This window comes from Patagioenas fasciata, chromosome 2, assembly GCF_037038585.1.
Source record: "Patagioenas fasciata isolate bPatFas1 chromosome 2, bPatFas1.hap1, whole genome shotgun sequence".
NCBI lineage: Eukaryota > Metazoa > Chordata > Aves > Columbiformes > Columbidae > Patagioenas > Patagioenas fasciata.
This window is the reverse complement of record NC_092521.1, coordinates 822,425-833,720: the sequence shown is the minus strand read 5'-3', so window position 1 is coordinate 833,720 and position 11,296 is coordinate 822,425. Positions and strand designations below refer to the sequence as shown.

At 62.7% G+C, this 11,296-nt stretch overlaps 2 protein-coding genes across 2 annotated transcripts in view; one reads left to right on the top strand and one right to left on the bottom strand.

Annotated features, from left to right (window-relative positions):
• Nucleotides 1-711: 711 nt before the first annotated feature.
• EXOSC4 (exosome component 4) lies at nt 712-7,571 on the bottom strand. The gene is made up of 3 exons (XM_065830197.2): nt 7,355-7,571; nt 4,224-4,430; nt 712-1,157 (listed from the first exon to the last, which is right to left on the bottom strand). The coding sequence occupies exons 1-3, from the start codon at nt 7,523-7,525 to the stop codon at nt 798-800; spliced, it is 738 nt and encodes a 245-aa protein (XP_065686269.1). The 5' UTR covers nt 7,526-7,571; the 3' UTR covers nt 712-797.
• A 1,302-nt stretch (nt 7,572-8,873) lies between these two features.
• OPLAH (5-oxoprolinase, ATP-hydrolysing) overlaps nt 8,874-11,296 on the top strand; it is a 46,093-nt gene continuing 43,670 nt past the window's right edge. The window contains exons 1-2 of the mRNA XM_071803711.1: nt 8,874-9,058; nt 11,058-11,249. Of these exons, the coding sequence (XP_071659812.1) occupies nt 8,885-9,058; nt 11,058-11,249 (366 nt within the window). The 5' untranslated portion in view covers nt 8,874-8,884. The remainder of the gene's footprint in view (nt 9,059-11,057; nt 11,250-11,296) is intronic.

Here is an 11,296-nt window from a genome sequence, read left to right as displayed (position 1 = left end):
CAGAGGGGCAGGAGAACCTCTCTGACCTACTGACCACCCCCTTCTAACCCACCCCAGGTCCCATTGGCTTCCTGGCCACAAGGGCCCGGTGCTGGCTCAGCCCACAGCACCCGCTGTTCCCAGCTGGTCTCCCATCCAAGTGCTGACCAGGCTTGACCCTGCTTAGCTTCCCAGAGCAGATGAGATTGGGCGTTCTCACAGTGGGATGGCTGTACGTTTTATATATACATTATATATGTTCCCCAAGTATATCCTGATAGTATCTGAACTAAACCCTTTATTCAAGGGCAGAGCAGGGGGGCAGGAGAACCTCTCTGACCTACTGACCACCCCTTTCTACCCCACCCCAGGTCCCATTGGCTTCCTGGCCACAAGGTCTCCCATCCAAGCACTGACCGGGCCCGACCCTGCTTAGCTTCCCAGATCAGATGAGATTGGGCATTCTCAAGGCTTTATGGCTGTATAGATTATATATATATTATATATATGTTTCCCAAGTATATCCTGATGGTATCTGAACTAAACCCTTTACTCAAGGGCAGAGCAGAGGGGCAGGAGAACCTCTCTGACCTACTGACCACCCCCTTCTAACCCACCCCAGGTCCCATTGGCGTCCTGGCCACCAGTGCTGGCTCATGGTCCCCCTGCTGTCCCCAGGACCCCCAGCTCCCTTTCCCCTCTGGATATTGCAATCAAACCTTGACACGCGCGGCACGGCCGAGCGAACGTCGCGGTGTACGGCGCGCAACACGCGCCGCGGCGCAACAGCCCTTTTATTGGCAAACAACCGCGTCCCCTCAGTCCCCCAGCAGCGCGGCCACCTCCCGCAGGCGCTGCCGCACCACGCGGTCCAGCACGGCGTGCAGCGCACGGCACGCGCCCCCCGCCGCCTCCAGCACCCGCGGCAGCCGCTCCTGGTGCAGCCGAGCGCTGAGCTGCACCTGCGCCAGCTGCCCCCCCGCCGGCAGCAGCGCCAGCGCCAGCACCGGGCCCCCCGCCGCCTCCTCGGGCACGCTCAGGTCGGCCAGCGCCGCCGCCTCCGCCAGCCCCGCCGTGCTGGCGCACACGTAGTCGCGCATGGGGATGCCGGCGTCCATCAGCGCCAGCGTGGCCGCGTTCACCCCCGCGCAGAACGTGCCGCCGTCCGCCTGCAGGATCTGGGGGGGAAACACAGAGATCGGGGTTAAAGGGGCCGGGAGAGGTCGCCACGGGGACAGCGGCACCCAGCCCGGCCTGGGATGCTTCAGCCAGTGCTGCTCCGGGCGCCCAGCCGGGCTCCCACACCCTCACTGCAAACATCCTGATACCCAAATCCCGCTGGTTCAGCCCAAACCGTCACCCCCGTCCCATCCTGCTGACACCTCCGTCCCCACCGGCCCCATCGCCCCTCGTTATCAGCTCGTTATCCAACCACCAGGAAACTCTCCAGACCCACAAGCTGGCACTGAAAGCATCAACATCGAAACCTAGGAGAGGGAATTTAGAACGATATTTTTTTAGAACAATATTTTTAGGACAACGTTCTTTACATCGGTATTTTTTAAGCACAATATTGTTTCGGGACAATATTTCCTAGGCGATACATTTTGCGCACAATATGATTTAGAACAATATTATCTGTGACAATATTTTTTGGACAATATTGCATCAACCAAATATCTGACCCGAAACCCCATTGTTCTGAAACCGTAATGACTTTTGCACCAAGCAGATACCCACCCAAAGCTGCAACGACTTCTGCACCAACCAAATAGCGAACGTAGAACCCCATTGCTCTGAAACTGCAATGGACTTTTGCACCAAGCAAACATTGACCCAAAACCGCAATAACTTTTGCACCAACCAAATATTGAACCAGACCCCTATCGCTCCAAAACCGCAATGACTTTTGCACCAAGCAGGTACTGATCCAAAACCGCAATGACTTTTGCACCGAACAGATATCAAACCAAAACCCCATTGGTCAGAAACCGCAATGACTTTTGCACCAAGCAGGTACTGATCCAAAACCGCAATGACTTTTCCACCGAACAGATATCAAACCAAAACCCCATTGGTCAGAAACCGCAATGACTTTTGCACCAACCAAATATCAAACCAAAACCTCATTGCTCTGAAACCGCAATGACTTTTGCACCAACCAAATACTGACCCAAATCCCATTGCTCTAAAACTGCAATGACTTTTGCACCAACCAAATATTGAGCCAAACCCTGTTGTTCCAAACCCGCAATGACTTTTGCACCAACCAGACACTGACCCAAAACCCCATTGCTCCAAAACCGCAATAACTTTTGCACCAACGAGACACTGACCCAAACCCGCAATGACTTTTGCACCAAGCAAATAGTGACCCAAAACCGCAATGACTTTTGCACCAACCAAACATCAACCCAAAACCTCATTGCTCTGAAACCGCAATGACTTTTGCACCAACCAAATACTGACCCAAAACTGCAATGACTTTTGCACCAACCAAATACTGACCCAAAACTGCAATGACTTTTGCACCAACCAAATACTGACCCAAAACTGCAAAGACCAAGCAAATATTGAACCAAACCCCATTGCTCTGAAACAGCAATGACTTTTGCACCAACCAGAGACTGAACCAGAACCGCAATGACTTTTGCACCAAGCAAACACTGACCCAAACCCCATTGCTCCAAAACCGCAATGACTTTTGCACCAACCAAATATCAACCCAAAACCTCATTGCTCTGAAACTGCAATAACTTTTGCACCAACCAAATACTGACCCAAAACTGCAATAACTTTTGCACCAAGCAAACACTGACCCAAACCCCATTGCTCTGAAACTGCAATGACTTTTGCACCAACCAGACACTGACCCAAAACTGCAATGACTTTTGCACCAAATACTGACCCAAAACTGCAAAGACCAAGCAAATATTGAACCAAACCCCATTGCTCCGAAACAGCAATGACTTTTGCACCAACCAGAGACTGAACCAGAACTGCAATGACTTTTGCGCCAAGCAAGTACTGACCCAAACCCCATTGCTCTGAAACTGCAATGACTTTTGCACCAACCAGACACCGACCCAAACCCCATTGCTCCAAAACCGCAATAACTTTTGCACCAACCAAATACTGACCCAAAACCGCAATAACTTTCGCACCAACCAAATACTGACCCAAACCCCATTGCTCTGAAACAGCAATGACTTTTGCACCAACCAGACACCGACCCAAAACCCCATTGCTCCAAAACCGCAATAACTTTTGCACCAACCAAATATCAACCCAAAACCGCAATGACTTTCGCACCAACCAAATACTGACCCAAAACCGCAATAACTTTTGCACCAACCAAATACTGACCCAAAACCGCAATAACTTTTGCACCAAGCAAGTACTGACCCAAACCCCATTGCTCTGAAACTGCAATGACTTTTGCACCAACCAGACACCGACCCAAAACCCCATTGCTCCAAAACCGCAATAACTTTTGCACCAACCAAATATCAACCCAAAACCGCAATGACTTTCGCACCAACCAAATACTGACCCAAAACCGCAATAACTTTTGCACCAAGCAAGTACTGACCCAAAACCGCAATAACTTTTGCACCAAGCAAGTACTGACCCAAACCCCATTGCTCCAAAACCGCAATGACTTTTGCACCGAGCAGACACTGACCCAAACCCGCAATAACTTTTGCACCGAGCAGACACTGACCCAAACCCGCAATGACTTTTGCACCAACCAAATACTGACCCAAAACCGCAATAACTTTTGCACCAACCAAATACTGACCCAAAACCGCAATAACTTTTGCACCAAGCAAGTACTGACCCAAAACCGCAATAACTTTTGCACCAAGCAAGTACTGACCCAAACCCCATTGCTCCAAAACCGCAATGACTTTTGCACCGAGCAGACACTGACCCAAACCCGCAATAACTTTTGCACCGAGCAGACACTGACCCAAACCCGCAATGACTTTCGCACCAACCAAATACTGACCCAAAACCGCAATAACTTTTGCACCAACCAAATACTGACCCAAAACCGCAATAACTTTTGCACCAAGCAAGTACTGACCCAAAACCGCAATAACTTTTGCACCAAGCAAGTACTGACCCAAACCCCATTGCTCCAAAACCGCAATGACTTTTGCACCGAGCAGACACCGACCCAAACCCGCAATGACTTTTGCACCGAGCAGATGCCGCCCCGACGCCCCGATTGCGGTCACCTGCACGTAGATGTCGATCTGGGAGCGGGGGAAGAGGTGGGTGAGGATGGCGGCCTCGAAGGTGTCGCGGAGCAGCAGCGCCAGCTCCCCCGCCTGCCGGTCCCCGTGCGGGCGCCGCCGCCGCTCGCCCGTGCTGAACGTGGCCATGCTGAACTGGCAGTTCACCAGCGCCCGCTCCGGCAGCGCCTTCCCGCGGGACCCCCGCATCTGGGGGGACACGGGGAGCTGGGGGGCGCCGACCCCGCCGGGGGGAGCCGGGGGAATGGGGAACAGGGGGAGCTGTGGGGATCCTGGGGAGTGGGGGGTCTGGGGGAAGCAGAGGGACTGGGGGGACAGGGGAATGGGGGGAGAGAGGGGCCAGGGGGAGCAGAGGGCTCAGGGGAATGGGGGTCTGGGGGCAGCGCAGGGACTGGGGGGACAGGGGAATGGGGGGGGGAGGGGACTGGGGGGATTGAGGGGGGAGAGAGGGGCCAGGGGCAGCAGAGGGATTGGGGAGACAGGGGAATGGGGGAGCCCCATTTTTTTGGGGAGGAAAGGTGGAAGTAGAGGGGTTGGGAGAATGGCGGCCTGGGGGAGCAGAGGGATTGGGGGCACAGGGGAATGGGGGCCTGGGGGTAGCGGAGAGACTGGGGGATGGGGGAATGGGGGAACCAGGGGACTGGGGGGATTGGGGGGGGACAGAGGGGCCAGGGGGAGCAGAGGAGTCAGGGGAATGGGGGAGCCCCATTGTAGGGGGGGGAAAGGTGGAAGCAGAGGGGTTGGGAGAATGGGGGTCCAGGGGAATGGGGGCCTGGGGAGATGTGGGGTGCGGGGGAGGCAGAGGGGCCAAGGATGAGTGGAGGGGTCAAGGGAATGGGGGGCTCAGGGGGGCAAGGGTGGGAGCAGAGGGTCTGGGGGCAGTGGGGGAACTGGGGGGAGCAGAGGGGTCAGGGAAATCGGGGGCTTGGGGGGGCCAACAATGGGAATGGAGACCAGGAGAATGGGGGCCCACAGGAATGGGGGGCATGGGGGCGCAGAGGGCCCAGGAGAGGGAGGGGGTCTGGGGGAATGGGGGCCCTGGGGAATGGGGGGAGCTGAGCGGAGTGGAGGGTTGGGGGGGACAACAGGGAAATGGGGGGAGCTGAGGGGGCAAGGGGGGGTAAAGGGGCTGGGGGGAATGGGGGTCCTGGGGATGGGGGCCCTGGGGAATGGGGGGGTCCCAGGGGAGCAGAGGGGCTGGGGAGAATGGGGGGAGTGGGAGAATGGGGGGGAATGGAGGGATTTTGGGGGAGTGGGGGGTCCGGGGAATGGGGGGTCCCAGGGGAGCAGAGGGCTGGGGGGAATGGAGTAAATGGGAGAATTGGGGGGTAATGGTCGGATCAGGGGATGGGGAGGGTCCAGGGACTGGGGGGGCAGGGTATGGGGGTCCCAAGGGAAGGGGGACCCAAGGGAATGGGGGAAGTGGGAGAAATGGGGGGGAACGCACGGATCAGAGGAACGGGGGTCTTGGAGAATGGGGGGCCAGGGGAGCAGAGGGCAGGGGGGAATGGGGGGAGTGGGAGAATGGGGGGGAACGGAGGGATTGGGGGAATGGGGGGGCCGGGAAATGGGGGGCCAGGGGATAGGGGTCCCAAAGGAAGGGGGACCCAAGGAAATGGGGGAGCAGAGGGCTGGGGGATATGGGGGGAGCGGGAAGATTGGGAGTAAACGGAGGGGCCAGGGGGATCAGGGGAATGGGGGGGTCCTGGGGAACGGGGGGATCAGGGGAATGGGGGGTCCAGGGACGGGGGGTCCCAGGGGAACGGGGGAGCAGAGGGCTGGGGGGAGTGGGAGAACTAGGGGGGGATGAACGGATCGGAGGAATGGGGGGGTCCTGGGAAATGGGGGATCCGGGGAATGGGGGGTCCAGGGATGGAGGTCCCAAAGGAAGGGGGAAGCAGAGGGCTGGGAGGAATGGGGGAAGTGGGAGAATTGGGGAGGAACCGAGGGATCCGGGGAATGGGGGGTCCAGGAATGGGGGTCCCAAAGGAAGGGGGACCTAAGGGAATGGGGGAGTGGAGGGCTGGGGGGAATGGGGGAGTGGGAGAATTGGGGAGGAACGGAGGGATCCGGGGAATGGGGGGTCCAGGAATGGGGGTCCCAAAGGAAGGGGGACCTAAGGGAATGGGGGAGCAGAGGGCTGGGGGGAATGGGGGGAGTGGGAGAATTGGGGGGTCATGGAGGGGCAGGAGGCATCAGGGGAATGGGAGAACTGGGGAATGGGGGACCAGGGGATGGGGGGTCCCAGGGGAATGGGGGGTCCGGGGATGGGGGGAATGGGAGAATTGGGGGGGAATGGAGGGATCAGGGGAACGGGGGGATCCTGTGAAATTAGGTATCCAGGGAATGGGGGATCCAGGGATCGGGGGTCCCAGGGGAATGGGGGGGTCCCAGGGGACCAGAGGGCTGGGGGGAATGGGGGAGTGGGAGAATTGGGGGGTCATGGAGGGGCAGGAGGCATCAGGGGAATGGGAGAACTGGGGGGAACAGAGGGATCAGGGGAATGGGGGGGGTCTGGGGAATGGGGGACCAGGGGATGGGGGACCCAAGGGAATGGGGGAGCAGGGGGCTGGGGGGAATGGGGGGAGTGGGAGAAATGGGGGGGAATGCACAGATCAGGGGAATGGGGCTCCTGGGAAATGGGGGATCCGGGGAATGGGGGATCCAGGGATGGGGGGTCCCAGGGGAATGGGGGGTCCGGGGATGGGGGGCCAGGGGGAATGGGGGAGTGGGAGAATTGGGGGGTCATGGAGGGGCAGGAGGGATCAGGGGAATGGGAGAATGGGGGGTCCGGGGATTGGAGAAATGGGGGTCCGGGAAATGGGGGTCCCGGGGGGCAAGGGTGGGAGCGGAGGGGTGGGGAGGCCGGGGGGGTCCCGGAATTGGGGGTCCCGGGGGGCAAGGGTGGGAGCAGAGGGGTGGGGAGGCCGGGGGGTCCGGGAATTGGGGGTCCCGGGGGGCAAGGGTGGGAGCAGAGGGGTGGGGAGGCCGGGGGGGTTCGGGAATTGGGGGTCCCGGGGGGGCAAGGGTGGGAGCGGAGGGGTGGGGAGGCCGGGAGGGTCCCGGAGCGGAGTCCCGGAGGCCCCGGTGATGGAGTCCCCGGCGCCGCTCACCTCGTGTGGCCCGTAGACCACGGCCAGCGCCTTGGTGTTGCCCTGCTCGATGTAGGCCGAGCCGTCGGCCTGCTCGAACACGCCCATGCGGGCCCGGACCTTGCGGATCTCGGCGGGCCGGCGCCCGTCCGCCCGGTACCCCTCGTCCGACAGCAGCTCGGGCGCCGCCATTGCTCCCCGCTCCGGACTACAACTCCCAGCGTGCCCCGCGCGGGCCGGACTACAACTCCCGGCGTGCCCCTCGCGGGGCACGCCGGGAGTTGTAGTCCGACCCCCGCGGGGTGCTCAGTTCGCCAGAGCCCGCGCTCTTCCTGCCGCAGGCCACGCCCCCTCCCCGAGGCCACGCCCCCCCGCTGGGCCGCTGCTCGGGGCTGCCCGAGCGGGAGCGGAAAGGACCGAGTTCTACCGAGTTTTACCGAGTCCTACCGAGTTTTACCGAGTCCTACCGAACCCTTCCGAGTCTTACCGAGCTCTACCGAGTCCCGCCGAGCCCTACGGAGCCCTTCCGAACCCTTCCGAGTCCTGCTGTGTCCTACCGACTCCTACCCAGTCCTACCGTGTCCTACCGAGTCCTACGGAGCCTTACCGAACCTTTCCGAGCCCTACGGAGTCCCACCGAGCCCTGCTGTGTCCTACCGACTCCTACCCAGCTCTATCGTGTCCTACCGAGTCCTACGGAGCCCTACCGAGTCCTACGGAGTCCCACCGAGCCCTACCGTGTCCTACCGAGTCCTACGGAGTCCCACCGAGCCCTACCGTGTCCTACCGAGTCCTACGGAGCCTTACCGAACCCTTCCGAGCCCTACCGAGTCCCACCGAGCCCTGCTGTGTCCTACCGACTCCTACCCAGCCCTACGGAGCCCTACCGAATCCTACGGAGCCCTACCGAATCCTACGGAGCCCTACCGAATCCTACGGAGCCTTACCGTGTCCTACGGAGTCCTACCGAGTCCTACGGAGCCGTCCGGGAACGTACCGAGAGCTGCGGAGCCTTACCCTACGGAGCCGTGCGAGAACGGACCGAGCCCTGCTGAGCCTTACCGGGACCTGCGGAGCCTTACTGAGCCCTACCGAGTTCTATCGAGACCTACGGAGCCGTGCGGGAACGGACCGAGCCCTGCTGAGCCTTATCGGGATCTGCGGAGCCTTACCGAGCCCTACCGAGTTCTACCGAGCCCTACGGAGCCTTATCGAGCGCTACGGAGCCTTACTGAGCCCTACGGAGCCGTGCGGGAACGGACCGAGCCCTGCTGAGCCTTACCGGGACCGACGGAGCCTTACTGAGCCCTACGGAGCCGTGCGGGAACGGACCGAGCCGGACGGAGCCGTACCGAGCCGTACGGTAAAGCAAAGCACCGAGCCGTACCGAGCCGTACGGTAAAGCAAAGCACCGAGCCGTACCGAGCCGTACGGTAAAGCAAAGCACCGAGCCGTACCGAGCCGTACGGTAAAGCAAAGCACCGAGCTGTACCGAGCCGTACCGTAAGTTCCCGAGCCGCCGGGTCCCGTCCCGTCCCGTCCCGCCCGGCCATGGCGGCGTCGCCCGGTCCCCGCGGGTTCCAGTTCGCCATCGACCGCGGCGGCACCTTCACCGACGTGTTCGCCCGCTGCCCCGGCGGCCGCGTCCGCGTCCTCAAGCTGCTCTCCGAGGACCCCGCGTACCCCGACGCCCCCACCGAGGGCATCCGCCGCGTGCTGGAGGAGGTGCGGCCCCACGACCCCCGGGACCGCCCCGGGACCCCCCCAGACATCCCCGGGACCCCCCCGAGACCCCCCCAGACATCCCCGGCCCCCCCCCGGGACCCCCTCGACATCCCTGGGACCCCCCCCCGGGACCCCCTCGACATCCCTGGGACCCCCCCCCGGGACCCCCTCGACATCCCTGGGACAACCCCCGGGACCCCCCCGACATCCCTGGGACCCCCCCCGGGACCCCCCCGACATCCCTGGGACCCCCCCCCGGGACCCCCCCGACATCCCTGGGACCCCCCCCGAGATCCCTAAGACATGCCCGGGACCCCCCCCCGGGACCCCCCAGACATCCCCAGGACCCCACCCCTGAGACCCCCCCAGACATCCCCGGGACCCCACCCCGGGACCCCCCAGACATCCCCGGGACCCCCTCCAAGACCACCCCCAGACATCCCTCGGGACCCCCCCCGAGACCCCCTCGGGACCTCCCCCAGGACCCCCAGACATCCCTGGGACCCCCTGAGACTGCCCCAGGACCCTCTTCCCGGGACAACTCTGGGACCCCTCCAGGACCCCCCAGGCCCTCCAGGGACACCCGTGTGACACCCCCGGGACCCCCAGATGTCCCCAGGACCCCCTGGGACCCTCCTACAGAATCCTCCTTGGGACCCCCGAGACTCCCCCCAGGACCCCCCCCCCAGGATTCTGCCAGGACCTCTCACCCAGGACCCCCCAAGACCCCCCGGGATCTCCTGCTGGGAAACCCCCACCTGGGACCCCCCAGGACCCTCCCCCAGGATCCTCTTTGGGACCCCCCAGGGCTGCCCCAGGGTCACCCCTGGAACCCCCGGGACCCTCCCCCCAGGACCCTTCCCTCGGCACCTCCTCAGGACCCCCCAGGGTCCCCCTGGCCAGCCCAGTTCCCCCTCCCAGGGCTGGGTGTCCCAATTGCCCTGTGCTGGGGGGTCCATGGGGCTGGGGTTCCACGGTGTAGCTGTGGGGCGGGGGGTCCATGGGGCAGGGGGTCTGCAGTGGGACTGTGGGGCGGGAGATCCATAGTGGAGCTGTGGGGCTGGGGGATCCATGGGACTGGGGGTCTGTGATGGGACCTTGGGGCTGGGTGTCCATGGTGGAGCTGTGGGGCGAGGGGTCCATGGTGGAGCTGTGGGGCCTGGGGGTCTGTGGGTCCTGGTGGGGCTGTGGGGCTGGGGGTCTGTGATGGGTCCATGGGGCTGGGGTCCCAGTGAGGCCATGGGGCTGGGGGTCTGTGATGGGTCCATGGGGCAGGGGTCCCTGTGGAGCTGTGGGGCTGGGGGTCCCGATGGGGCCGTGGGTCTGTGATGAGTCCATGGGGCAGGGGGTCCCAGCGGGGCCATCGGGCTGGGGGTCTGTGATGGGTCCATGGGGCAGGGGTCCCCTGTGGAGCCGTGGGGCTGGGGGTCTGTGATGGGTCCATGGGGCAGGGGCTACCCAGTGGAGCTGCGGGGCTGGGGGTCCCAGCGGGGCCGTGGGGCTGGGGATCTGTAATGGGTCCATGGGGCTGGAGGTCTGTGATGGGTCCATGGGGCAGGAGTCCCGGTGGAGCCGCAGGGCAGGGGGTCTGTGATGGGTCCATGGGGCTGGGGGTCCCGATGGAGCCACAGGGCAGGGGGTCTGTGATGGGTCCATGGGGCAGGAGTCCCGGTGGAGCCGCAGGGCAGGGGGTCTGTGATGGGTCCATGGGGCTGGGGGTCTGTGATGGGTCCATGGGGTGGGGTCTGTGATGGGTCCATGGGGCTGGGGGTCTGTGATGGGTCCATGGGGTGGGGTCTGTGATGGGTCCATGGGGCTGGAGGTCTGTGATGGGTCCATGGGGCAGGAGTCCCGGTGGAGCCGCAGGGCAGGGGGTCTGTGATGGGTCCATGGGGCGGGGTCTGTGATGGGTCCATGGGGCAGGGGGTCTGTGATGGGTCCATGGGGCAGGGGTGCCACGGGGCTGGGGGTCCCGGTGGGGCTGACGGTGGTGCGGCAGGAGCGGGGGGTGCCGCTGCCGCGGGACCAGCCCCTGGACGCCGCCGGCATCGAGTGGATCCGCATGGGGACCACGGTGGCCACCAACGCGCTGCTGGAGCGCCGGGGCGAGCGCCTGGCGCTGCTGGTCACCCGCGGCTTCCGCGACCTCCTGCACATCGGCACCCAGGCGCGCCCCGACCTCTTCGACCTGGTGAGTGCCCCGGCACCCGCACTCGCACCGCGGCGCCCGCGGCAGCC

Excerpts from the sequence above, each read along its gene's own strand:
- EXOSC4 (XM_065830197.2), bottom strand. The coding sequence starts at position 7,525 with ATGGCGGCGCCCGAGCTGCTGTCGGACGAGGGGTACCGGGCGGACGGG. Across the intron at positions 4,431-7,354 it reads TGGTCTACGGGCCACACGAG|ATGCGGGGGTCCCGCGGGAA; the intron begins GTGAGCGGCGCC and ends GTGTCCCCCCAG. Across the intron at positions 1,158-4,223 it reads AGATCGACATCTACGTGCAG|ATCCTGCAGGCGGACGGCGG; the intron begins GTGACCGCAATC and ends TTTCCCCCCCAG.